This window comes from Epinephelus lanceolatus, chromosome 24 (genome assembly GCF_041903045.1).
Source record: "Epinephelus lanceolatus isolate andai-2023 chromosome 24, ASM4190304v1, whole genome shotgun sequence".
Lineage (NCBI taxonomy): Eukaryota > Metazoa > Chordata > Actinopteri > Perciformes > Serranidae > Epinephelus > Epinephelus lanceolatus.
In genome coordinates this window covers 16,229,098-16,256,691 of record NC_135757.1, presented here as the reverse complement: position 1 = coordinate 16,256,691, position 27,594 = coordinate 16,229,098, and the positions used below count along the sequence as shown (strand labels likewise).

At 39.8% G+C, this 27,594-nt stretch overlaps 5 protein-coding genes and 2 pseudogenes across 7 annotated transcripts in view; 3 read left to right on the top strand and 4 right to left on the bottom strand.

Moving 5' to 3' along the window:
• The window catches only part of LOC117255278 (gamma-crystallin S-1-like), a 32,743-nt gene that overhangs the window by 2,277 nt on the left and 2,872 nt on the right, over nt 1-27,594 (bottom strand). For both annotated transcript variants that reach the window (XM_078165583.1, XM_078165584.1), the window contains exons 3-4: nt 27,189-27,305; nt 25,745-25,863 (exon numbers count right to left, since the gene is read on the bottom strand). The gene's annotated coding sequence lies outside the window, so the exon portion shown is untranslated. The remainder of the gene's footprint in view (nt 1-25,744; nt 25,864-27,188; nt 27,306-27,594) is intronic.
• LOC117255273 (gamma-crystallin M2 pseudogene) lies at nt 1,960-3,085 on the bottom strand (annotated as a pseudogene).
• LOC117255270 (gamma-crystallin M3-like) lies at nt 4,892-6,362 on the bottom strand. The gene is made up of 3 exons (XM_033623999.2): nt 6,348-6,362; nt 6,003-6,251; nt 4,892-5,183 (listed from the first exon to the last, which is right to left on the bottom strand). The coding sequence occupies exons 1-3, from the start codon at nt 6,360-6,362 to the stop codon at nt 4,905-4,907; spliced, it is 543 nt and encodes a 180-aa protein (XP_033479890.1). The 3' UTR covers nt 4,892-4,904.
• LOC117255274 (gamma-crystallin M3-like) lies at nt 6,993-7,925 on the top strand. The gene is made up of 3 exons (XM_033624003.2): nt 6,993-7,001; nt 7,146-7,403; nt 7,520-7,925. The coding sequence occupies exons 1-3, from the start codon at nt 6,993-6,995 to the stop codon at nt 7,796-7,798; spliced, it is 546 nt and encodes a 181-aa protein (XP_033479894.2). The 3' UTR covers nt 7,799-7,925.
• LOC117255272 (gamma-crystallin M3-like) lies at nt 9,314-10,791 on the top strand. Its single transcript, XM_033624001.2, has 3 exons — nt 9,314-9,325; nt 9,542-9,784; nt 10,519-10,791. Exons 1-3 carry the CDS (start codon nt 9,314-9,316, stop codon nt 10,789-10,791), a joined length of 528 nt encoding a protein of 175 aa, XP_033479892.1.
• On the top strand, nt 17,816-18,710 carry LOC117255271 (gamma-crystallin M2-like). Its single transcript, XM_033624000.1, has 3 exons — nt 17,816-17,866; nt 18,040-18,282; nt 18,368-18,710. The coding sequence occupies exons 1-3, from the start codon at nt 17,858-17,860 to the stop codon at nt 18,635-18,637; spliced, it is 522 nt and encodes a 173-aa protein (XP_033479891.1). The 5' UTR covers nt 17,816-17,857; the 3' UTR covers nt 18,638-18,710.
• LOC117255277 (gamma-crystallin M2 pseudogene) lies at nt 19,038-20,327 on the bottom strand (annotated as a pseudogene). The gene is made up of 3 exons (XR_013490450.1): nt 20,319-20,327; nt 19,974-20,216; nt 19,038-19,330 (listed from the first exon to the last, which is right to left on the bottom strand). The product of XR_013490450.1 is annotated as a gamma-crystallin M2 pseudogene (transcript).

The following is a 27,594-nucleotide window of genomic DNA, read 5'->3' as shown; positions in this document are numbered from 1 at the left end:
CAGTTGTTACGTGATGTAAGGTCATGTACATCAAGTGACATTCCTACAGTGTCGTATGCTACACATGCTAGCACACTACGCTGCTTTTAAAAGACTTCGATTGACTTCTGGTTTCACACGGGACACGTTTGTTTTACCCATCCACCACTTCTCCCACTTGCCCAATGCAGAGTTTCTTGCTCTTTATACTACAGTAATTGCCCAGGGCGTCACAAAATGCTGCCACTAGGTGTGTCTCATACAACTGCTAAGGGCACCTCTGCGCATCGGTATCTGACACCATTGACCAGGTGTCGGTATTTCACAAGCTGGTAAAGAGATCGGATTGGTTAGTTCCTAATTTTTTGTTTGTTTTGCCTCATTTTGTCTATATTCCCCCCATGTAGGTATTGTATGTTACAACCTTGGTTTTGTGAACTGCCCTTTGCACCAATTAAAAAAAACAAAAACAAACAAAAAAAACATTAAAAATCCATTCAAATAATTATTGAGACATATACTGTAGATATTTGTGGTCCCCAGAGGACGAACCCTAGAGGTAAAGGGTCAGTACTTGTCAAGTTAAGCAATGACAACGAAGTATCTGCTGACCCACACATGACCTGTCCTCTCGTGCCATAGTCAGGAGTGGTACACAGGAAATATAAAAATCTAAGCATCAGATTGCAGTGATGTTTACCGAGCACATTAATGCTCCTGAGAGGACACTCCATGACCTCACATCTTACTCCATTAGGTGAAACTTGCAAGTGCAAGAATACTGTAGGTAAATCACCAGTATGCTCTTAATTTTGTCTGATATTCATACTGCAGAGTGTAATGAACATTGCGGCTGCGACTGTCTGACTGTTAGTGGGTCTCGGGGCAAATTTCAAACTCTCTGAAGATGCTAATAATTTCGCTGTAATGGCGTGTGGCTGTTAGCACCAATCTTTGTGAACTGGACTGTTTTTTTGCGGTGAGGTTTATTTGCATAAAAAGGGGTCAACTTTGTGCCAAATGTCTGCATATACTCATTTAAAAAGATACAAACAACACAGAAACACTGAGATGCTATTTACATGGCGGCATAATTAGGGGTGCATTTCATCCTTTGCAGGTGCTTTACACGTTTTCTTTTTGTCTTGTTTGCGCAGATTTAGTGGCCGCAAAAGCCGTGAATTGTGAATTTGTCACAGTTGCAGTTATACAAATTTTAAAATGATGTTTGGAATGAAAACCTTTGGTGTTATTTAGCCACTTATCCTCAGATGACAGTTTTATTATTGCATTATCCTAAGTTATCAAACACTTATCTCGTGATCAGGAATTAATTATATTCTTTTACCTTCTTTCTCTTCATTTTTGCTCTGTTCTTGTCTTCTTATCAAGATCGAAAGGCATCCCTTCATGGTGAAACTCACTAACAAATCTTAACCAGAGATAATGAGACATTTAGAGTCACTCCACCTATTTTAACCATTGTCTTTGATTTATTAGTTTGAGTTCGGAGCCTGCAAATTTATAACAGGAAGTGTGTTAAAAACTGGAGTCATGGAGTTTGAAGGTTTGGGCATTTACCAGGCATGGAGGGTCTAACAAAAAGGCTGGTGATTTGCAATATTGGAAGACTAAAAGTTGGGATATCTCTGCCTCTGTCTCTTCTGACCATTATTATTAATCTTTTGTTAATCTTTAATAAGTCTCTTGCAAGTCCCCCAACTTTACAGATGTGCATAACTAAATTACTGTAGTACACCTTTAAGTCGTGATTATGAGTTTTGGTGTTTGCTACCTCAAACTAGTATCAAATTATATGATGAATTATGTCAATAATTACAATCAGTGGTCTAGCATGAGACATATTTACAGTAAATCCATGAGACAAGTTAGAGTTTGCTTCTCATTTATTGATATGTCGCGTCAGGCATCTGGAAAGATCTTGAATCTTATCTGGTCAAAGCTAAAGCGGAGGTAGAGTTAAAACTCTGTGATCCTGCGGAAGGAGCCCACACCGGGCGAGGTTGCCCCCCAGTCGCTGTGCTGGCGGTACTCGCCTCGCTCTAGGAGGTACTGGTGCCCCTTGTAGTTGGGGAGGTCGTAGAACACCCAAGCGCCATCGGTCACCACGCAGGAGTACGCCTCGCGCATCTTGTAGGTGTCATACACTGAAGGACAGTCATCAGAGCACTCCACCATTTGCCCGCCAAAGTCTGGCCTCTCGTACAGCCTCAGCTTCCACGTGGTGCCATAAGCCTAAAAACACAAGATATGTGCTATGGACATTGGTTGGTACACAAAATTGTAAAGTACATCTTGCTACTGCAGCTACTGTCATGCACATGTTCTAAATATTGCAGGGGATGTGTCCTTTACATCCCTTCCAAAATCACACGAGATAATTGCTATGTCCTTAGAAAAACAGTATCTTCAGGTAACAGATTACATTTTGCCTAAAACACTTACTGCCAAAGGTTTCGCTAAACACACTTTTCTGTAACTACCCAGAAACAGACCTAAAATCTTCTGTTGTATTTGCCATGAACGAGGACCCTTACATTCTTTATGGTGCGGCAGGATTTGACGTTCTCGCTGAAGGCCATCCACTGCTGGTTGTCCGCGTACTCCCCAGGGCTGAGGATGTACTGGAAACCCTTGTAGTTGGGTCTCTCATAGATCACCCACACACCGCTCTCCACCCTGATGGAGTTGCAGCGGGTGAAGTACGTGTGCAGATCAGCACAGTCGCTGCTGCAGTTGTAGCAGCGGCCCTGGAAATTCTTCTCCTCATAAAATGTGATCTGTGAAAGTAAGAGGAAGAGCCTTAATGACACAATGTGAGTATTTTCTGAACATGAATATCTGTAAAGGACTTTTAAAAAGCACACCAGTTGCAGTGGATTTTATCTTACCTTCCCCATTTGGATGCACTGTAAACCTCATTCCTTGCTGCAGCCCCATCAAAGTATTTATCGATAAACAAAATGTGCAGAGTGCAGCAAGTCTTTGATACACAAATGAGGTAGATTTACATATCAGCAAAATGGCTTGGTGCTGTTTGATTTGCCTTTGTTCCAGTCTGATGATGGCTCTGTATCAACCCCATGCTGGAACAGTGAAGGCAGAGGGTCAGAGTCACACGGGGAGGGAAAGAAATGATTCTGCAGTGTTAAATGATCTGTATATCCATGACAGCTGCCAATGACAACATTAAAATAACTTAATATTTTCTAAATTCTTACTTTTAACTTTATTGCCCTGCTTTCTAAACGTCATTTGTTTAAAACACTTCCCAAATATCAGAACGTTGGTTCTCCTTTGGAAACATTTTAATACAGATGTAAACACCTATAGTTTCATGTGTGTAATGTAAAAACTGTCATTTTGATCTACTGTTGCAAGCAATATTGTCACATGTTAAATAATACATATAATTTTAGTTCATTGTAACTACAATTTAACTGTTATTTCTCTGCTGTCATGCTCCTCATATATAAGCTGTCAGTTTAAAATTGAGTCTGCAAAAAAGTCTAGTTTATACGTTCACATCGACTAGAATCGATGGGAGATTTTCTTTCTGAATTTACTGTTAAAAGGAAGGGACAACAATTGCTGTTTTTGACGAGAATGTTGGGATTATACGTTTCTGCAAACCACAAATCATTCCATTTGCACGTTTAATCCGTATCATATCAACAGATGGAAGAGATAGCTGATGGTGTGAAACCTTGGTGAGATGCCTGCCAAGCTGCAGACCACTTTTAAATACCAACAAACAACAAAACTGGTTGGGATTTAGTCAATTATTTATGCAATTCCAGCAGCTTTTTAGGCACCAATCATTGGTGATTTTTTACCAAGACATTGCCATGATTGTGCCATCAAAAGCTGATGTCTTAAGCCAAAACATGATCTATTCCTAAGCATATTTAAGTAGTTTTGGGGCCAAACCAGATCACGTTACCACAGCGTTGTTGAAACATAACGTAACGTAATGTAACGTAACATACATAACAATTAAGGGCATGGCTGCTTTGAGTGACAGGTGGATGCCGTTCACTGATAAATCTCTACCACTGCAGCAACCTTGGTTAGGTAATACGGTTGTACTAAAAAGCTCCAAGGAGTTGGATATTCAGTTTTTTGGTAAGTACATTTGTTTTAATGATTTTAAACCTGTTTTTTGCTAGCAAAACTTAGCATTACCATTATCACAGTTAACCATAGCTGTAAATGCACTGTTAATCATGACAGCAGTTAACGTGAGGGTTATTACCAACCTCTCACCCATAAATAGTCGTTCTAAAAATCCAGGATCGCAATGGCCAAAATGCCAAACTCCAAGCCTCAAAATGGTAGTCCACAAACAAATGGTAGCAAGTAATGACCCAAACCCCATGAATGCTAACAATTTTCCCCCCATATATCTCTTTATTCTTCTTTGGTTTTTCACTTCAGCTTTTTTTTGTCATCCAGGTTAGGAGTTTCAGTTTAGCTTGCAGAAACTTAAGTCTTAAGTCAAAGTGCTGCCATTAGTGACTGTTTTGAAAACTGTGTTTTGAAATGCTTGTAGGAAACTAATTTGAATTGAGATAGTCAGCTGCTTATATCTTTATTTGAGGAAATTATCCAATGATGCTTTATTTCAAACCATCCTGTTTGCAAATTGTTTGCCCTGTGGGACAGATTTTCTAACAGTAAAGCTTTTCATACCTGACTCTCAAATACTAATGCCAGAGTCTCCATAAATGCACCAGAGTAAGAATTTCACAACATACCAACATGTGGTGAAAGTAAATGGTTGCCAACCAGTAGGAGTCACTGTTCATTTTAGAAAAAATGGTTCTGAAGCACCACAATGACAGGCAGGAATGAGGAACACTGGATATCAACTTGCTTTATTTTTCCACTTGGTACATTTAGAGTTAACAGGCGTCCATGATGCGCCTGATGGAGCTGAACCTCAACATGTCGCCCATCCCCATGTCTCTAAGGTTCCTGTACTCTCCTGGCCTCAGGTACAGCATCTTGCCCCTATAGCTGGGCTGCTCGAACATCAGCCAGTGGCCATCCATCACGTTGCAGGACTGGCAGTCAGACATGTGGAAGCGATCCATCATGTTGTCGCAGTCGTCCATCAGCTCATGCATCTGGCCTCCAAAGTTCTCCTTCTCATAGATCCTCATTCTGAAGGGTCCCCTGTGCTGTGGATGAAGGAATATTGGTGAAATGAAGGTAGACCTCTGAACTGAAAATCAACACAACCTTTGGATCTACACATCACAGCTGTGGTTTGACACTTGTTTGAAGAGACTGGTGTATGAATAAAGGTGGCTGGCTACATTGAGACTGCAATCAAGTAATCAAGTTGATTATCTCATGATCTCGAGAGAACGACTTTTTGTTTCATCAAGGTAATCATCCCGTTTTTAGGAAAAAACAACTGTAGTAATAACGCGTCATCTTAAAATAACGGCCATTCTTGGCCTCCATACCGACAACCTCAAAAAGTTATTACAATATTTTGTAAAACAGGAGCATTTTTTAAAATGTTCAACTTTTTCAATCACAAAGTGGATTTGCAAATATAAAACACACCAAATTCTGGATAGAATCAGTGTATCACTGGGATCTCAAAACTCAAGGTCCCAGCTTTTCCAGAAGCTTCCAGACAGCCTTCCTCAGCAAACGTAAAAGGCACAGGAGTTATCATGTCATCGAAATTTGGCACTTCAGTTACTTGAGACTGTGAGATAAGGTCGAATGCTTGTAAGTGTAAACCTTGAGTTCATTATATTTTTTGACAGATGTCTTCTCAACTTACAAATTTATGCAGTCAACCAATAGACAGGCTGCTTTTAACGTTGTCCAACATGGACAAGAGTGTCCATTTCATATCAATATACAGAATCCCTCTTTGGGGCGTTATTTACTGCCTGGTTGGTAAGTCTTTTTAGATGCGTGAAAGAATTTCTCCAATAATTTGTGTTATGACTGGGCTATAACACAACTGATAAACCTACCATGGGGATCATGCGACTGGACCTGATGCAGTCACTTATACTCATTCCCATCAGGTGCTGGTTGTCTGGATACTCGCCCCTCCTCACCAGCATCTGATGGCCCATGAAGTTGGGCTTCTCGTAGACCATGAAGAGGCCGCTCTCCACCCTGCAGGAGTTACACCTGCTCAGGTAGGAGGTGAGCTCGGGGCAGTCGCTGCTGGTCTCATAGGAGCGACCCTGGAAGTTACGGTCCTCGTAGAAAATGATCTGCAAACAACGATGAGAGCCTGATTAACATTTTGTCTGTGAAATTTCATCTTTTTAATGTTACTGTGTGCCAGATGTTATTAAAATTTCACTTACCCTCCCCATGGTCATGATATTTGTGAGCTAATCTCAGATGTACAGCTTCAACATCGAGCCTTTTCCCTTTTTATACATTGCACGGCCGTACTATTTCCACATGGCTTGTGCTGAAACCTTTGAGTCATCACTCTATATTGTGGCACAGTGCAGCCACCCTATAGTGCTGCACACACTTCACTGTATGTCAGAATCTGCAATAGTTATTGTCAATATTGGGTTTTATATGTGCTTCCAGAAACTTCAACTATTTAATTCGCATCTTTTGTGTATAAATCTATGTGGTGTGCATATCTGATCAAAAGATGAGTCTGAGCTTTTTGGTTATTGTCTATGGTTAAAGGAATTGAACAAATACCACAAAACAAAGCTTTGGCCTTGTAGGATGTGAAATGCAAATGTGATGTATTAAAAATACATCATTTGAGGAATGTTTTGCTTCTGTTATGACCTGACATGACCTCCAAAAACTACATTCAACATACAATAATAACTATTGAGGTGTGCTGTAAAAAATGAATGCAGGCCCACGTGAACCTCGTGATGAGTCATGATGTTTCACACAAAGGTGCGCAAGGTGGTCTGCAGCTGATATATAAAAGTGGCGCTGGGTTGGCATCATTTGCAAAAACTAAACGTGTCACCATGGGCAGGGTAATAGTTATCATATGTTTGTATCATGTTGAAAAATCCGGTGCCATTGTCGTAATAATAAATTTATAGTTTACAAATGTATGATGCAAATGTGCTTAAGTATTTCATCTGATGACAAAGTTTCCTATTGTTTTTCTACTTCAGATCATTTTCTATGAGGACAGGAACTTCCAGGGCCGGTCCTATGACTGCAGCAGCGACTGCTCTGACATCCACATGCACCTGAACCGCTGCAACTCCTGCAGGGTGGAAAATGGGTGCTTTGTGGCGTATGACCGCCCAAACTTCATGGGTAATCAGATCTTCCTGAAGAGAGGGGAGTATTCTGACTTTCAGTGCATGGGGAGCATGATGGGCATGGGTATGTTGGATACCGTGCGCTCCTGTCGCGTGGTGCCAATGGTAAGACATTTTGGTAGTTGTGGTTTCCACCCACAGTCTCCAGAACAGTCTCCAGACTAAGAAAGGTACTCTAGAGAATAAAAGGACTTACATCATGTCTTGTCTTCCTCCAACAGCACAGGGGGCAGTTCAGGATGAGGATCTACGAAAGGGAGAACTTTGGAGGCCAGATGCATGAGCTGATGGATGACTGTGAGTCTCTCCAGGATCGTTTCTTGATGTCCGACATGCAGTCCTGCAGCGTGATGGACGGCCACTGGCTGATGTTCGAGCACCCCAACTACAGAGGCCGAATGACGTACGTGAGGCCCGGGGAGTACAGGGGCCTCCGAGACACAGGCGCGAGCAACTTGATGAGGGTCAGCTCCATCAGGCGCATCATGGATATGTGCTGATTCTTGTTAAATTAAAGAAACTGTGGGTGAAAAATAAAAATCATATTTTCATTTTTTTTTCTGCTGTTCTGTAGTTTTCTTTATCTGGGGTATGACGACAGTGGTGTAAGGGGAACAATTTGTCCCTACAGAGGTCAGATGGAGACTCTGAAATTTAGATTCCCAAAATATAATATTAATATTATGTGATCGTTTATGCTGGTACATTCAGTATATAAATATAAACTTCTTTAACAGCAGCTGAGTCCTTCCATACTAAAGTTGTTTTTGTTTTGTTTTTTTTAATTATGCTAATATTACTATGTACAATGCTCAGCAGTCATCACATCTCCATTCTGAATGTTCCCAAGATTTTTACCAACCATTCTTACAACTGCTTCTCATTCAGTTTATGACATTAATCTATTACTGAGATTGTCCAGTGTAAACATCTATTACAAATCTTTACATTAGAGCATTGCAGAACAACTTCTTGGTTCAACTTTGACCACAGTAGTATGGTCAAGATAGTTTTCCAGTGAAAAAACATGTCATATATAATGATAATAATAATAATAACAATAATAATAATATATTTTTCTTAATGTATTTCACCTTTACCAAAACTAAAAATGAAATTGTCACAATGCAGTTTTTCTTTCTGTGAGATTAATTATTACATTTGGATGGCATTCAGTGAATTTTAGTATGAGCCATGTTGGGTTTTGTTTCAATCTTCAGTACTGATACATAATGTAAGTGTAGATGGATAGCACTCACAGGAACCACTCGCAACTTCAACAACAACAACAAAGTGATAATTATTTTTATTTTGGGGGTCTTGACATGTCAAGTCTCTCTTGAGGGTGCCACTAATGGAAATGTCATGTGATTCTTAAATTTAAAAAGTATAATTCCCTTGAGAACATGAATGTACTCCGTAAATTTCATGGAAATCTGCAGGTTAAATTTTGAGATATTCTGTGTACAAAGCTGAAATTTGTCCTGAGGGTGGTGCTAGAGGGATGCATATGTGTCCTAAGTACAAAGGTTTCATCCTCTGAGGAGCATGAACATGCTCAGAAAGCATTAGAGTGACCTGGCAATTCCATTTTGGACAAGTGGACATTTTTATTTCTGGGGAATTCAATATTTGTAAAAGGAGAACTGTGTTATTTCTGCTTTCAAAAGTCACATATTTCACTTTAAATCAAAGCATTTAATATAATCTTGCCCCTGTTGACACGCCGATCTGTTGCATACTGTTCTATAAACATAAATGTGTCCTATTATGAAAATGATGGCACAAAGATACAAAAGTAATGCAATAACTAGAGTTTGCTTTGTTACTGTGAAAGCTGCACCACTACTGTTTAATCTGTTCACAGCTTTGATGCATAATACAGTAGGGACTTGCATGCAGATAAGCTGACTCAGTTATTTTGTACAATTGAGGGGCAGATTCTTTTGATGTCACATGATGCATAAAAGGCAGCGCGCCAGTGAGAAGAACAACAGAAATCAAATAGCGTGATCATGAGCGGAAAGGTAATGAAGGGTGCAAATCACTGCACCAGCCAACTAAATGATGCACACATTGCCTCAATCATAATTCTATGTTGTAAATGTGCCCAAATACTTTTGCACATAACTTCTGCCATGCAAAACAGTGTGATTTGTGTTTATAATAATCAGATAACTCACTTGAACACTGAGCTCTGGAAGTTTTCTAATGCATAAAACAATCTGTGTCTTTCTCTCTAGATCGTCTTCTTCGAGGGGAGAAACTTCCAGGGCCGCTCGTATGAGTGCGTCAGCGACTGCTCTGAAATCGCCTCTCATCTGAGCCGATGCAGCTCCTGCAAGGTGGAGAGCGGTGTGTTCATGGTCTATGATCAGCCCAACTACACTGGCCAGCAGTACCTCCTGACCAGGGGAGAGTACCCCGAGTATCAGAATACCATCGGCTTCAATGACTGCATTCAGTCCTGCCGCGTCGTCCCTGTGGTAAGTTTCATTATTAATCAAGGAGACAAAGATAGTAATGTAAAGGGACATGAGAAATATGTTTGGTTGCTGTCTTACCCAGAAAAAGGAGAATGTTTTTCCTCTGTGCCTCCAGTTGATATTTCTAGGATGTGTTTAAGAGGAGAAAAGAGGGGAAACTGCTAAATTAGAAAAAAACATTGGAAATGAGAAAAAGCGCCTTATGACAACACTAGAAGCTTGAAAAAATGCTCAATGTCCTCATACTTTCTTTGAGCTTTCAGTTTTGGGGATGTGGTTGAAAGCTCTTGAAAAGGGTGAAGGTTAATGTTTTTCTGCAAACTACTGTTTCTAAAAATGACAAAGATCAACTTTCTTTTGAAGCGGTCTTTTGTTTTCGCTTGTTAACTAGCGGGCTAGCAAGCAATACCCTTACATGTATTGCTAGCTAGCTAGCTAGCTAGCTAGCTAGCATTTGCTCCAGTATTGCAAGCATTGTTAACACTTGAGCAAATGCTGCATTTTTATTCACACATTTGTAAACAGGATGACTTTTATGAGGAGTAAACTGATATTTAACTTCTCATTCAGCATGCTAACAAGTACAGTCCTCAACAGAGTTAGCTTACAGTTACTTCGTATTTCCTAGTAAGACCTTTAGCTTTTCACAGCAGCTAGCTAAAACTACACAGCACCACAGCTCTTGTTAATTCATGCATATATTTTATTTTATTTTAAACTTTGTATTTAAACAGCACAAGGGACCCTTTAAGATGAGGATCTACGAGAAAGCTAACTTTGAAGGGCAGATGCAGGAGCTGACCGACGACTGCGAATCCATCCAGGATCACTATCACATGCTGGACATGCAGTCCTGCAACGTGATGGACGGCTACTGGTTAATGTTTGAGCAGCCAAACTACGAAGGCAGGATGTTTTATCTGAAGCCAGGAAAGTACAGGAACCTCAGAGAGATCGGCAGCGACGATGTGAGGTTCAACTCAATCAGACGCATCACAGAATCTTAACTGTCTAAACACTTCTATTTAGCTAATAGTTTTTGCAGATGCTTTGTTTTATTAACATTAACAAGATGTCGAAGTGAGAGGCAAAAAGGAGCCTTGTTTTTATCCTGAAACTGTGATTTGTGCACTGTTTGCATGTAGTTCCAGTTGTACTGTGCAATCCAGCCACGATGAATTTACCTCTTTAACTGTGTGATGTGCACAATAAAATGATTTGATGCATATTTTGTGTGGCTTTTTTTTTTTTTTTTAATTTAAAATAAATTTGTGATAACTATTTGGCCCAGTCAGTGGTATATAACGCAACTGTTGCTTTTACCATGAGAAAGTACAATCAAAATTTATACAACAGCTACTTCTAACCAAGTAATTTGATTGAACTAGACACATTCCATGAGTGTTGACAGAGTATATTAGCACTGGGTCTTTCAACTATGCATGTATTGCTTCCCTTTATAGGCCCTCTAAACCAAATAATTACATTATCAGTTGTTAGCCCATTTATCTTAGATTGTAACAAATTTTGCACAACAAGAATGAACAAAAACTTAAACACACCTTTGTGTTTGCTCCCATTTACACAGATTTAAGTAAAAGATCTAAGACTTGTCTTGTGCACTCAATAGATTTATTTTTCTCAAATTTTGGTCACAAATTTGGTAAAATCTATGTCAGTGAGCACTTCTCCTATTCCAAGATAATCCATCCACCTGACAGGTGTTTCATATCTAGATGATGATTAAACAGCTGACTGCAGGTAGAGTATGTCCACCAAAACTGTTGTCCATGAGCTGAATGCTCCTTTCACTACCTTAACACGTCTCCGATGTTGTTTCCATGAATTTGGCAGTATATCAATTCGACCTCACAACTTCACAAGTTGGTTACAATGATGAACTGCTGTCAGGTTTAGGCCCTGGTGAGGACGATGAGCACGCAGATGAGCTTCCCTGTGATAGTTTCTGATGGACTGTGCAGAAATTCTTCGGTTGTGCAAACCAACTGTTGCATCAGTTGTTTAGGTGGCTGGTCTTGGATGATCTCCCAGGTGAAGACACTGGATGTAGAGGTCCCAGGCTAGTGTGGTCACTCATGGTGTGCAATTGTGAGGCTGGTTGGATGGACTCCCAAATTCACAGAAATGACAGTGGAGACGTCTAATGGTAGTAAAATGAACATTCAGTTCATGGACAACAGCTCTGGTGGAGTCGTTATCTATTGAGAGCATGAAAAATGTCTTAGATCTTTAACTTAAAATTGTAAAAAAAAAAAAAAAAAAAAAAAAAAGCAAAAATAAAAGTGTTGCACATTAATTTTTGTTCAGTATATTTCCACAAATAACACTTTAGTAAAACTATGAATGGTTGTTAGAAGAAGAAGGGAAGGGAAGGAGCCTGAGCCAGTTAAGTTCTTAAATCAGATAAAGTTATTATTGTAGGCGATTTTAACATTCATGTTGACGTTGATAATGACTCCCTGGCTACCGCGTTTATCTCATTATTAGACTCCATTGGCTTCAGTCAGGGTGTACATGAACCCACTCATTGTTTTAACCATACCCTCGATCTAGTTCTGACGTACGGAATTGAAACTGATAACCTAAAAGTCTTTCCACAGAATCCCTCACTATCGGATCATTATCTGATTACTTTTGATTTCTTTTTACCCGATTACACGCCACTCAGCAACAGTTACTATACTAGATGTTTATCAGATAGTGCTGTCGCAAAATTTAAGGAAAAGATTACTCCGTCGTTAAATTCAATACCAAGTCCCTCAGTAACAGAGGTTTCCTGTACCGACTTTGATCATTTTGTCGATAGCACCGTAGGCTCGCTGCGAACAACACTTGACTCTGTAGCTCCTCTTAAAAATAAGTTAAAAAAGCAAAGAAAGTTCGCTCCTTGGTATAACTCTCAAACCCGTAAGTTAAAACAAATATCGCGAAAATCTGAAAGGAATTGGCGATTGACAAAACTGGAAGAATCTCGTTTAATCTGGACAGACAGTCTCAAAACTTATAAGAGGGGCCTCCGCAATGCCAGAGCAAACTATTACTCAGCATTAATAGAAGAAAACAAGAACAACCCCAGGTTTCTTTTCAGCACTGTAGCCAGGCTGACTGAGAGTCAGAGCTCTCTTGAGCTTTGTATTCCTTTAGCCCTTAGCAGTAATGATTTAATGAGCTTTTTTAATGACAAAATTCTAACTATTAGAGGCAAAATTCATGACCTCCTGTCCTCAGATAGTAGCTATCTAACCTCAAACACAGCTGTAAGACCTAATATATATTTAGATTGCTTCTCCCTAATTTCTCTTCAAGAATTGACAGCAGTGATTTCTTCATCTAAATCATCAACGTGTCTTAGACCCCATCCCAACTAGGCTACTTAAGGAGGTCTTTCCTTTAGTTAACACTCATATATTAGATATGATCAATATATCCTTATTAACAAGCTATGTACCACAGTCTTTTAAGGTAGCTGTAATTAAACCTCTACTAAAAAGCCCACCCTGGATCCAGAGGTGTTAGCCAACTATAGACCAATATCTAATCTTCCCTTTATGTCAAAGATCCTTGAGAAAGTAGTCACAGACCAGCTGTGTGATTTTCTCCATGATAATAATTTATATGAGGAATTTCAGTCAGGATTTAGAGTGCATCATAGCACTGAGACAGCACTAGTTAAAATTACAAATGACCTTCTGATTGCTTCAGACAAAGGACTTGTCTCTGTACTTGTTTTATTAGATCTTAGTGCGGCGTTTGATACAATTGACCATCAAATTCTACTGCAGAGACTGGATCACTTAACTCATCACTTGGCCTAAAAGGTTCTGCACTAAGCTGGTTTAAATCTTATTTATCTGATCGTTTTCAGTTTGTTGACGTTCATAATGAATCATCCTTACGTACCAAAGTTTGTTTTGGAGTTCCGCAAGGTTCTGTGCTCGGACCAATCCTATTTACTCTATATATGCTTCCTTTAGGTAACATCATTAGAAATCACTCTATAAATTTCCATTGTTATGCGGATGATACTCAGTTGTATTTATCGATGAAGCCAGAAGAAAGTAATCAATTAACTAAACTCCATAACTGCCTTAAAGACATAAAAACTTGGATGAGCACCAATTTCCTGATGTTAAATTCAGACAAAACTGAAGTTATTGTTCTTGGCCCCAAACAACTCAGAGACTCTTTATCTGATGACATAGTTTCTCTAGATGGCACTGCTCTGGCCTCTAGCACTACCATAAGAAACCTCGGAGTAATATTTGATCAAGATTTGTCTTTTAATTCTCATTTAAAACAAACCTCACGGACTGCATTTTTTCATCTGCGTAATATTGCGAAAATTAGGCCTATCCTGACCCGAAAAGATACAGAAAAATTGGTCCACGCTTTTGTTACCTCTAGGCTGGATTACTGTAACTCTCTATTATCAGGTAGCTCTAGTAAGTCCTTAAAAACTCTCCAGCTAATTCAGAATGCAGCAGCACGTGTACTAACAGGAACTAAGAAACGAGATCATATTTCTCCTGTTTTAGCTTCTCTGCACTGGCTCCCTGTAAAATCCAGAATTGAATTTAAAATCCTACTGTTAACTTATAAAGCTCTAAATGGTCAAGCCCCATCATATCTTAGTGAGCTCATAGTGCCATATTATCCCACCAGAACACTGCGCTCTGAGAACGCAGGGTTACTCGTGGTCCCTAAAATCTCCAAAAGCAGATCAGGAGCTAGAGCCTTCAGCTATCAGGCTCCTCTCCTGTAGAATCATCTTCCTGTTACGGTCCGGGAGGCAGACACCGTCTCCACATTTAAGACTAGACTTAAGACTTTCCTCTTTGATAAAGCTTATAGTTAGGGCTGGCTCAGGCTTGCCCTGTACCAGCCCCTAGTTAGGCTGACTTAGGCCTAGTCTGCCGGAGGACCCCCCCCCATAATACACCGGGCACCTTCTCTCCTTCTCGTATTCTATTACTGCATCTTGCTAACTCGGCCATTCTGGATGTCACTAACTCGGCTTCTTCTCCGGAGCCTTTGTGCTCCACTGTCTCTCAGATTAACTCATATCGCAGCGGTGCCTGGACAGCGTGACGTGTGTGGTTGTGCTGCTGCCGTGGTCCTGCCAGATGCCTCCTGCTGCTGCTGCCATCATTAGTCATTAGTCATACTTCTACTGTTATTATACACATATGACTATTGTCACACATGTATACTGCCAGATATCAATACATACTTTCAACATATTGTACCACAGTAGCCAGAACTATAACTATAATATTATTACTTTCAATAATGTTGTTGTAAGCTACTGTTATTACCTGCATCTCTCTCTCTGTCTCTCTCTCTGTCTCATTGTGTCATGCGGATTACTGTTAATTTATTATGCTGATCTGTTCTGTACGACATCTATTGCACGTCTGTCCGTCCTGGAAGAGGGATCCCTCCTCAGTTGCTCTTCCTGAGGTTTCTACCGTTTTTTTTCCCCGTTAAAGGGTTTTTTTTGGGGAGTTTTTCCTTATCCGTTGTGAGGGTCATAAGGACAGAGGGATGTCGTATGCTGTAAAGCCCTGTGAGGCAAATTGTGATTTGTGATATTGGGCTCTATAAATAAAATTGATTGATTGATTGATTGAATATTTCCGTGCAAACCTCTGGGTGTGCTCATATAACATCAGCTGACCAAGACAAAGTAGAAAGGAAAAGATGAAGCTAACACTGTAAGGCAAACAACATGGCCTTTGAATTGCTTTCAGACTCGGCTTCGTCTCAAAAATACAAACATAAACACTACTACGTTAAGAAGGCCAAGCTCAATTTAGTCTTAAGGCAGTTATATGGATCCATCTGAACAACTGAAGGGGAGCACAACAGCGGCTACACCTTAGGCTTCAGGCTAGTTTAAATTGTTATATCAACAAGCCTCCAGCTAGTTGTTGATGGAAAAACATGAAAGGCCAAGAACTCATATCAGCTAATAATGTTTTATCTGATCTCTCTGCAAGATTAGCTAATGCTTCATAAAGCTCACCTCTTTTTACAGGACCCCACCATGTCCTACAGAAGCAGCCCTTTCTCATTCCCAGGTTGTTAAATACAGACGCTTTGTCATGCCCCTTGGTGTGTGATACTGAAGCCAAATGAACCTTTAGCATCTTTAGGAGATGAATTGGGCTTTCAACTAACTCTCTACTGCAATATGTGACACTGAGAGCTACTGATGTTATATAAAGAGCCAAGAAAATCCATCCAGGAGAGATGCTGTTTAAATGTAATGTTTGAAATGAATTTACGTATGATCATCATGCACTTATGTCATATTAAATTACTTAACAAACATATTCATTTCAACCCAAAGCATGATCTTTTTTCTAAACTTAACCGAGCTGTTTTGTTGCTTAAACCTAGCCTCAACTGTTTCACAACATTGTTACAATGGGTTTCGGCTATATGTCACAAAAATATATTAAAAGGTGCCCTGTGAGTCGCTATCAGACACAAAGGGGCATGATGAAGCATCAGTATTTGACAACCTAGGAATGAGAACCGGATGACACAGAGCCTTTAAATGGCTGACACCAGGCAGGCATCTGCATTGCTGTGCAGCTTGCCTAACCAGAGGAAGGCAACCTTAATTTTTTAGGCTGTTTGCCGACTCATTGATGAAACCTTGAATTAAGAATTATTAATCTCACTAAAGCTTAGGCAGTTGCACATAAAGTTAAAGTTCAGGTGCACACTGCACAGCAGATATACATGGGTCTATCTGGGCATGCATGTAAATAAAGTAAATAAATAAAGTAAAAACTACTTTTAAATGTTAGGGGACCCGAGATTTTCAGATGTACTTCAGGGCAGATACTACACTGATATTTTCAAAGCCTTTTACTATAAATAACTTAATTAATTAGCTTGATACATGTGCACAAGGGCATGGGGTTTGTTTCAACTTTGGGGGGACACATGAAACGGATGTTTGGGGGTCCTCTGCCAGAAAATTTTGAGCATCAAACACTAACTTTCCTGCATTCTGGTGAATTTTCATCACCGATTTGTGCCTTTTTCTACATCAATTTATGGTGTAAATGTCTTTAATTTTGTCAAAATACAAGTCCTCTGCTACTTTCATGGTTTACTGGGAGGGACAAATGCACATGTTCTAAATACTGAGGGGGACATGTGCCCTGCCACCCTCCCAATATCTACACCCCATGAATGTGTGTTCAACAACTACTAAACACTTGATGTTGTCACTGCTCCAAGTTGAGCAGCTCTACAGTACAAAAAAGAAAAAAAGGGTCACATGCAGGCTGCACTGAAAGGCCGTTCTAGAGCTTAGTCCACAGTGATGATCACAGTATGGGGGGATTGAAAGCCAACAAAAGCAGAACTGACAGAACCAGTGACTACATAAAACAAGTTGTTGTGCTGACATGAATAAAACTCTCTGAATTGTAAATCATATAAAAGCTGCAGCTGTTTACGGAGGCAAAGCAGTGGTTGTGCTCACCTCAAGCGACGATGAATATTCACTCCAGCGTTTAAAATGTTAAACTGTCAAATGTTGTGCTTTCTAAAACAGACACGGTCACTACAGCCTCCATACAGTCTACAGTATGTACTGTGCCACAATCATCTGCATTGGATTTTACATGTGTATATGTTCTAATGTCAGATGACATGTTAGATATGTAAATTAAGAGATAGAAAAATAAACTTTTTACAAACAAATACATGCTTTCATATGTTTTTCATAATCTTGCATATTAAGAGTCCACTCCACTTTATATGTATGTTTGGAGATTTACTTTTGGTTTATTTGTTGAATCCACAAGTGTTTCTATCATCTCTCAGAGCAAATTCAAAGGGAGGCCTCTGTTCAGAAAAGCTGATTTGCTTTATCGACCACACATAACAAAGCAAAATATTGTTCTCTGAGAAAGAGCTGACGAGCAATGTCATTGTTCTGAATCACAATGACACAGGTCATCCATGGGTTATAAAGGCAGCACGGAGCACACGGCTGCTTCTACAGTGTGATGAAGGTTAGCTGGCACAATGGGTAAGGTAAGGCTGCTTGTTTTTCTGTGTACCTTTGGTGCTTCTGCATATCTGCGTGGATTGTTCAGCCGCAACCGGTGAACTGGAAGCTTTCTTTTATGTGGTATAGTATGCACGCTTTTCCTCATTAGAGGCAATTTCATTTTTATTTTTGAAATTCCCTTGATTGATCTTTACAGATAATCTTCTACGAGGACAGGAACTTCCAGGGTCGCTCCTATGAGTGCAGCAGCGAATGCTCTGACCTGCATTCCCACTTCAGCCGCTGCAACTCCATTAGAGTGGACAGTGGTGACTGGATGGTGTACGAGAGGCCCAGCTACATGGGCTACCAGTACTTCCTGAGGAAGGGTGACTATCCAGACTACCAGCGCTGGATGGGATTTAACGACTGTGTGCGATCCTGCCGTATGATCCCTATGGTAGGCTTCACCTCACAAAAAGTGTTTTCTTTTGATAACCCTTCAGTGACCTAGAGGCTTATAAATCACCTCGTCTTTTCTGCAGCACCAAGGCTCTCACAAAATGATGATCTATGAGCGCCCAGAGTTCGGAGGACAGATGATGGAGCTGACCGATGACCTTCCCTCCCTGTACGAACGCTTCCACTTCAATGACATCTATTCCTGCAACGTTAGGGACGGCCACTGGATCTTCTATGAGCATCCCAATTACAGGGGACGCCAGTATCTGGTGCGCCCTGGTGAATACAGGAGATTTAATGAGTGGGGAAGCATGAGTCCTAGGGTGGGATCCATCAGACGTATCACTGTGTGAGAACAGCTCATGTACAGAAACTGTTTATGTGAAGTACTGTCAATAAAGTCAATAAATCTATCCAATAACAGTATTCTGTCAACTGCTGCTTTTGTTTTCTTTCAGCTCTTTGAGTTTAGGGGGTCAGGGGATTGAAAGGTTTGCTGAGGCAGTACATTATGTATAATTGCTTTTTTTAAGTGGAGAAAATAGCACGAAAAGGCTAAGACCAATGGTGCACAACTAAATTGTTGTAAGCCATACTAAAATGTCATGAGTAGATCAAATATTTCAGGAAAGGGACCAAAACTCATGCTAAAAAAACAAACATGGTGGAGACATACCATCTTCACATCTTTTAAAAAAGAGACACATGCACACAGTTAAAGCCCAGAGTGTTTATTGAGAACAGAGAGAGGAAGAAGGTTCAAAAGACTTCTAGTTGAAGTCAGTGATTCGCCTGAGTGAGCCGATCCTTGGACTGGCGCCGCCCCAGTCACTGTATCTGCGGTATTCGCCAGGTCTCAGGTAGTAGGGTCTTCCCCTGTAGTTGGGCTGGTCATACATCAGCCAGTGGCCGTCAACCACATTGCATGAGTTAATGTCAGACATACGCAGGCGGTCCTGGACGTTGGGGCAGTCGTCGCTCACCTCCTGCATTTGGCCGCCCATATCTGGACGCTCATACAATCTTATTTTGTAGGAACCACGGTGCTGCAGGAAGAACATTCATGAGTCAGACAGTTTTTGTCTCACTTACGGGCCATTAAGTAGAGTAGTACTTTTCTGGTGATTGTGAAGATAAAAAACAAACCATGAATAGTCTTTAAGTATTGATCTCCATCTAGTGGAATGTTTTTGATAAAGAAATTCATTCATACATCATTTATTGAGGATTTTTTCCCCCCAAAAGTCCTTTAAACGAGTCTCAAGAGAAAGTTTCGTCTAGCTAAGGTAAAACTGTTTTCAGATTCAGATTTCAGATTCAGATTTGAGTAGCTTGGTTTTTACAATCTTAAAAGGAAATATTAGCTACTGTTCAATTTTGCTAAAGTTTTGTGTCTGAACTGACAGATATAGTATGTAGACACTCAGTATGTTTATGTAAACCTACGTACATATCCACGGAAGTCTATTTCTTTTAGTTGTACAACGCTGTCACATATTCTTCGTTGAGCTAAGCATTAAAATACAGGTCAGACCAAATGTTAAGCTTGTGTTTGATTGCTTTGCTTTTGTTTTTTCTGTTTTACCCTTTGGTTTTCTTTCCTTGACCTCTGATCAGTGTGCACACAGATCACTAACTTCATTCTAATTAACTGCCTTGATACCTCTTTCATACAATCTTTAGGCTTACCATGGGAATCATGCGGCAGGAGCGGATGCAGTCGTTGATGCCAATCATGCGCTGGTTGTCGGAGTACTCCCCTCTGCGAAGGAAGTACTGGTGGCCCAAATAGTGGGGTCTTTCATACACCATGAAACAGCCGCTCTCCACCCGGATGGAGTTGCAGCGGTTGAAGTAGGCGTGCAGGTCAGCACAGTCACTCACGCACTCATGGTGCCGACCCTGGAAATTTCTGTCCTCGTAGAATATGATCTGTAAACGTTTGTTGAAGCACCGATTAATGATCAACTCCCACTGTTAAAACCATCTAACATGCTTGAATTCTGTATTTTCAGTAACACATAATGAGCTTACCTTTCCCATTGTTACATTAGTGGGGGCCAGACTGGCACTCAATAGACACTCTCCACGCCGCTGTCCTTTTATATTAAGTAGCTGTGTGATGGCACAGCATAAAGTATTGTCATCCAAATAGGTTTTATAACACAGATCTGGTTATGTATAGCGACGGACCACAGTGTGATGATGAGTTATTGTTGTCCAGTTTTCACGTTCATCAAAACACCACAGTGTGCTAGTGACCCAGGGGTCACCGCTCACAGTATCAGCAAAACAACAAGCGTTATTTGTGTCCTTTTCATTCAAAAAGGTTCCTAATGTTATACACCAGAGACAGAACAAGCCTTTTACTGTCCATAAGCACAACCCCCTCTTCACCCTTACGACCATGTATGTGTATATTAACGGTACACAAAAACTAAAGGCGCTGCAACTTACTGCCATTTAGAATTCTTTCACATAAAATCACCAATAATCAATCAAATAATGACAATGATGACAACAATGACAAAACGCTACAATTATTTTTTATGAACTGAAAACACACTGAAATAGCAAAAGCTGCAGCTACACCTTTACTCTGTGAATCTGGGGTTACAGCATGGATAGGTCACCAAACCAATGCTGCTGCTGCTGTGGTAGCAACTTGCCAATAAACGTGTCAGTGCCCATAATCGTGGAAAATTTTGCCTTAATAACATATAAATGCATGATTTATGTAAAATGTACCCCCTGTACAGTTGTCATGAAAGGAAAAATTATCTTCACAGAACAAAATAGTTTTTTGTACCAGGTTGTACACATTAATGTCTGCTGTAAAGCTGGGCATTTAAACATGGTGGCCATTCAGAGAACTGCAGTTTTTGGCATTTCAGCATTGGTTTCATTTTTCAGCCCCCAAGCTTGCTGCTTGTTAAGTTTACTTATACCAATATTTTTTTTCTACAATGAACTGATGAACATAATGTGTTGTTACATGACAATTAAATCTCATCTGCTGCCATCATCAGGTCAAAATTACTGATTAATTTGTCCAACACTTTTTGATTTGTTTAATGACCAGGGGCCTCATTTATAAAGCTTGCTTACGCACAAAACGGGCTTGAAAGTGGCGTACGCCAGGTTGTGATTTATAAAAATAAACTTGGCAGGAGAATGTGCGCACCTGTAAGCAAACTCTGAGTCATGTGTGCGCACATTTTGGAAGACACTGGGAAGTGGCGACGCAGACGGCAGGGTGGAGAAGTGGAGTCAGATTTTTATTGATGTCTCACACAAATTTAATGTCACGCTATATCCACCTTAGATCCACGTTATCATTGAAATTAAATCCAGCAGCCTTATTTTGCGCTTGGAGTGAGTGATAATTGTTTCATAAAAATGTTGTAAAACAAACTCAAATCCTGAATTGAAATTCTTTCTAAATACGTATTTAATCCGCACTGCCTCTAACGTCTCATTGTCTACTCTGTGAGCGCAGGAGGGGGAGAGGATGGCGCGACTGCATGGAATATATTTATTTATTTAGCTAAATATTTCCAGTGCATTTATCATGTCTCGAAATACAGCCATTAAGCACAACCGTTGCACTCATTTCATCAGCCTTACTTAGACATGTGCTGTTCATGACAAAACCGGCACGAAGAAACGTGTTCACCTATTACACTTTCATCTTTGAATTGTATTTCACATTACACATTGTATTTTGGGACAGGGATACCACTGGTTCATGCTGTAATTCAGGCCGGGAGTCTGATCAGACTAATTGCCATAAACATATAAATACTGCGGTGACCCTCGTGCGTAATTGCGCAAGATGGCACTGTCCGTGCAGTCCCACAGACACAGCTGACAGCATCAGCAGTGTTGATGTGTTGCCACTTATTTTCGCTTTCTTTTATTAGTGATCCCACTGCTGTGGCCACCAAATAAAATCTTTCTTCAGTCCTCCACCTCCCGTTAAAGGGTCTCGAGCTCAGTCTCGGAGAAATTCCGTTTTTTGGTTCGTTTCTCACACCTGTCGCCGTGACTCACAACGAGAGAACACTCGCATGCCGGCTTATTTATATGCAGATTGCATTCATGAGGTGATTTGCATGACCATTTATGGTTGAACTAGGGCGTGTAGAGGGCGGAATACGAGGCGGATCTGGGTGCGCACAACTCCAGGAAGTCTGTAATTTAAAAAGAGAACATTGTGTGCAAGTGTGCGTGCGCACGGTTTTATGAATCAGATTATTTTTTGGCGCACGCCATTTTCAGCTTTTGGGCGCACGTCGACTTTTAGTATGAATCCTAAGCACTCTTTTATAAATGAGGCCCCAGATACCTGCAAAACTAATGATATTCCAAGAAGCCTTGGCTGTACTGTGCGGCTACTGCTAAATAGCAATGTTAGCATGTTAAACTTAGATGACAAACATGCTTGACATTGACATCTTTATAGTAGCATTTAGCTTGAAGCACTTAGCTTTAGCTTCAATTCAATTAGCAGCATATAAATGTTACATATGCACCAACACATCATTCTCAGTGTCACATACACACAAATTTATATCCAGTCCTAATTCTCTGGGTCGCTGCGACTGCGCACTGTCATCTAAGTAGCTGGAGTCTGTTAGCATGGAGTCTTAGTGTTGTTAGCTTCAGTTCAACTCATCACTCACAGAAAGAGGCTAACTTTTCAGATGATTTAGCCTTTGCTAATATATGTGTAGCTTTATGGAGACTTCTACACAGCATTTGCAGCCTAAGCTACTTTAATTTTACAACACACATCTGTAAATCAAAAACCCATATATAACCCATCTGGCACTGAAGCTACTAAAAGCAAATCATTTGGTATACTGGCATCTTATGTATCCCAGATAGGGTGAGAAATATGTTATGTGCCTTGCCAGTGTTTGCTCTATGTGAGCTCTCTTTGGTCTTGAACTGCAGCCATAAAAACACTTTTATATGAAGCCAGCTTTGACAGATATGGCATTAAAATTCAATTAGACAAAATTCAATTAGAGTTAAAAAAGCACTGACACTATTCTGTCATGTGACATTTTCACAGGACAGAACCACAAGAATTTGCAGATCAATATATCATAATAAATGTATATATATATTGCCTTGATTATGTGGGCTGACCAGTTATGCTACACTATACAATAGCAAATGTACTGCATTTCATCAGCTCATCAGCCCTTGAATATGATTGAATATCATTTCCTGTCTCTGGGCCCAATGTGAGGTGTTATCAGGGGCCCCAGAGTCCATGAGAAAATGAGACAAGAAATTAAGATGTTTTGTATAAAATCAGCATGGGCGATATCTGCCCCAACTCAATTTAAAGTTAAATCAGCAGCCGATTTAAAGCCTATTTGAGTTTTTGAGATACAGATACACAGTGTAGATGAGGTGTCTAGAACAGTGATGTGCTTTGTCATGACACCGGAATCTCTAACTTGGATACAATATCTTGAAAAATATCGATATTCAATACTATTTTCGATACTAAGGGTAAGTTGACATTGAGGGGATATACGTTTTCAGATAAATATAAAAAGGCTGTATCATTACAATGACGACTCTTCTTTATTAGTTGCAGACAAGAGCAGAATGACTGTGATAAAAACTATCAATAAAAGAGAGCGAAAAAGTGCAGCTTGTACTGACGTATTGATAATAGGGCCGTAACGGTACATGTATTTGTGTCGAACCGTTTGGTACGCGACTTTCGGTTCGGCACGACCCTGTACCGAATTACTGGGCGCAGGATATTATTTTATTTTATTTTATTTTATTTTGTTTTGTTTTATTTTAATTCCGTTTTTGCGAGCCAAACCATTTAAAATATCTAGTTCCCCGACGGATATAATTGAGTGACGTACCAAGTCCCGTAAATCTCCGCCTTCACTTTGTGCAGCGCATTCTCGCATTTTGACAACATGACAAGTGAGCCTGACGAACCTGAAGACCCACCTTCAAAACTTAAGTCCTCGGTTTGGGAACACTTTGGTTTCAGGGTAAAATACGAAGATGGAAATAAACAAGTTGACAAGACAAAAGCAGTGTGCTGACACTGCAGAACAGCGGTTGGGTATGTACTTGGAAACACGTCTAACATGCTAACGCATCTAAAGCAACACCACCCGAGTTTGAACGTTAACTGGCACGACTAGAAAAAGCAATCTGGTGCAAACTACGATATCGTCGTCGTTTAAAAAGAAAGAGCGTTTCCCTGACCATCGCGCTAAAGAAATAATAAACGCCATTGGAGTTGAGTAAAATTGTTTAAGCTGCACTTTAGATATAAGCATTTTTTGTTTACTGCACTTTAACAAAGTGGGAAAGCTAAATAAGTTCCTAGTAAAACTGAATCTGAGCAGGCTTTAAAGCTGACCAGCTGCACTATACTTTTTATTTTAATTGAGTAAAACTGTTAAAGCAGAAATGTATATTTCTATTTTTCATTCAAAAAATGTGTTAAAAAAACTGCAGGATTTTATTTTTCACTTTTATATTTCTATTTTCATTCAAACAATGTGAAAAAGCAGGATTTTATATATATATTTGTTTCATTCAAAAATTGTGTAAAAAGAGTTAACTGCTGTGGTGGTATGTTTTAATAAGGTTACCAATAAGTAAAAGATATTTAATAGTTGTCTATTTTTTTCATTACTGTACTGAAAAAAAAAAAACGAACCGTGACTTGTGTACCGAGGTATGTACCGAACCGAGATTTTTGTATACCGTTACACCCCTAATTGATACTGCAGAAAATGAGTATTGAAACCATTTAAAATATTCAGAAACGATATGTATCATTAAATCAATACTTGTGACACCTGAAAAGTGACTCTCAAACTCTCTTAACACTAGCTCTGCTGTAAAGCAGAATTTGAAAACTCAAACCCCTGTTAAAATATAACAAGTCAATCTAAACAGTATGAAGCTCATCATGGTCAGACAGCTGACACAGAGACGCAGAGCTGTTTTATAAACTTCAATCCCAGGTCACGAGACTCACTCTTTTGTTATTCTAATGAGCCGACATTCGGTGCTTTTGCCACCCTGCCAGGGTCTTGATCCCATTCATACAGATAAAAACCCTGATTCATCAATGTACACGGCATAGACTGGCACATTATAGACCATTCATGCTTATTATACCATAGGATTCCTACATAAATGCATCTGCTTTGGTTATGTTAAGTCTTTCATATGCTTCAGATAACTTCAATGCTCACTGATGTAAGGGTTACACTGCACACTGTGAACAAGTATATCTGCATCATAATGTCACAGCAGAACACGGTGACATAGTAATATTGCAGTGCATGTGTGCTGAGTATATGGAGGAGGATGAGGAGGAATTGAACTGACAAGAGATGTTTTGGTGCTGTGTGTGGACTCTTCCCCTGAATAAGCTGTGAGTGGGTTTAGCCTACTTGAGAGGTTGGTGAGTATCAAGCACAGTGGCGTTTTGTGGCTCTGTTGCTTCTGGCAGGTGGAGGTAGTCCTTGTGGTGGCTGTATCAGCGGTACTTTTGGTGTGAAAACATCTGATTCTGTGGAGAAAATGATGACACCAAGTGTTAAGAATTCTTCAAGCTTTTTCATGCTTTTATTTTGAAGTGGGTGTTTTATTATGAAGGCGGTTTCCTCTTCCTTTCCTCACGTTCTTCACTCGACATGTTTACAGCGGTACAGCAGTCACTGACGATGTAAGTTGTGTTCATAGTGATGTGAAATGAGTGTGTACATGTTACTCACCTCTTCTGATTGTGTTGTTCAGCTGCTGGTGTATATTTGCACTCTTTGAAATGTCAGCTTTTACTTGTTAGCATGATCGCGATTTAGCATCATTTAAGCTAACTGAGTTGTTTGTATGGCTGTGAACTTCATATTACTCCCAGTTTACATGTATATGCTATATGATTCAGGGTTAAAGCAGCACTTATGAATATTAGATGATTGATACTGATATTAATGTGTTTTTATTTACTGTTAAGTGTTTATTTACTGTATTTAATTTACAGCAGTACACAATGATAAATCAGTCCTTTATTTCTTGTTATATATTTTCAGAAACTGCTCTGTACCCAGAATGCATCGTTGTACACGTACAGTTCTACAGTAAACAATCTAAACTCTACTGATGTCCTGCGTGCTTTCTGGCCGAAGCCCTGCGGTGGTCAATTAGGCAAAATCAGCATCAGAGGTCACACTCCTCAACACTAAGACTCAGTGAAGGTTTGCAGAAATGGCGACAGATACCAAGGCTTGAAATACTTTTTCCTGTGTACATGCAATGGACTAATTTTTTTTTACCTGCACCAAGATTTTTTTACTGCGCCATTTGGTGTATTTATCCTTTGTCTGCACTACTGTCAAGACCAGGGCCAGATCCAACCACAATTACAGTGACATACAGTGAAACTATTTCCAATTTTTATGTGTACATCAAACAGTTTGAGCAGCTTCTCAGCAAACCTCATATAAAAATGTTTTTAAACTGCAATAGAAATGAATGAATATTTGTTTATATTACTAAATAAATAAGTAAATTATTATTAATGATTGCATATTGAACTCTACACCACACTAAAATTCACACTAAAATTAAACTAAATGTAACAAGTTACATGAGATTAAAAATAATTAAATAAATAAAAATAAAATAGAAGAAGCATGAAGCTGATACTGGTTCTAGTGATAGCTGATCAGCCCCAAAACACTTAATCAGAGCACCCTTCTCTCCGCCAATCAAACTAATACATTCAACAAGCCTTCTATTTTCATACCACTTAAAAGAGCGAATCTTTTACCAAACAATTCCTCGTGGGGGCAGATTCAGATTCACAGTTAAACAAATGCACAGGCTTATCTGTACCTCTGGTGTGATGTCTTCCATGACTGGCAGAGGGAGCTGGAAGTTGCCTCCATCAGCGGGCTGGTATAAATATTCTGACAGCTGGGAGCAGACGACTGGTCTGGAGGGCACTGGCAACTGTACAACAAAACACTGACAACAGCTGATCAACTGGCCAATTAAAAATGTTGCAAAAATGTGGCCAATATCACTTTTATCATCAATGATATTGAAAATCTCTTACATATCACCAAAATATATTTTCTGTAAACTACTCAGGTTACTAAACTCTCTCCAAATCTCACACACATCTCCTGATGTTTAAGAACGACACTTCTGCTTAAGGAGGCAATAACAAACGAGTGAAAGGTAAAGAGATACTTCAGAGACTTATAATAACGATATGAGCCGCTCTGTGTCAAAAATA

Bases quoted from the DNA above. Each gene is read 5' to 3' on its own strand.
- LOC117255274 (XM_033624003.2), top strand. The intron at 7,404-7,519 runs GTAAGACATTTT...TTCCTCCAACAG, and splicing joins CCTGTCGCGTGGTGCCAATG to CACAGGGGGCAGTTCAGGAT.
- LOC117255270 (XM_033623999.2), bottom strand. The intron at 5,184-6,002 runs GTAGGTTTATCA...CTTCATCCACAG, and splicing joins CCAGTCGCATGATCCCCATG to CACAGGGGACCCTTCAGAAT.
- LOC117255272 (XM_033624001.2), top strand. The intron at 9,785-10,518 runs GTAAGTTTCATT...GTATTTAAACAG, and splicing joins CCTGCCGCGTCGTCCCTGTG to CACAAGGGACCCTTTAAGAT.
- LOC117255271 (XM_033624000.1), top strand. The intron at 18,283-18,367 runs GTAGGCTTCACC...TCTTTTCTGCAG, and splicing joins CCTGCCGTATGATCCCTATG to CACCAAGGCTCTCACAAAAT.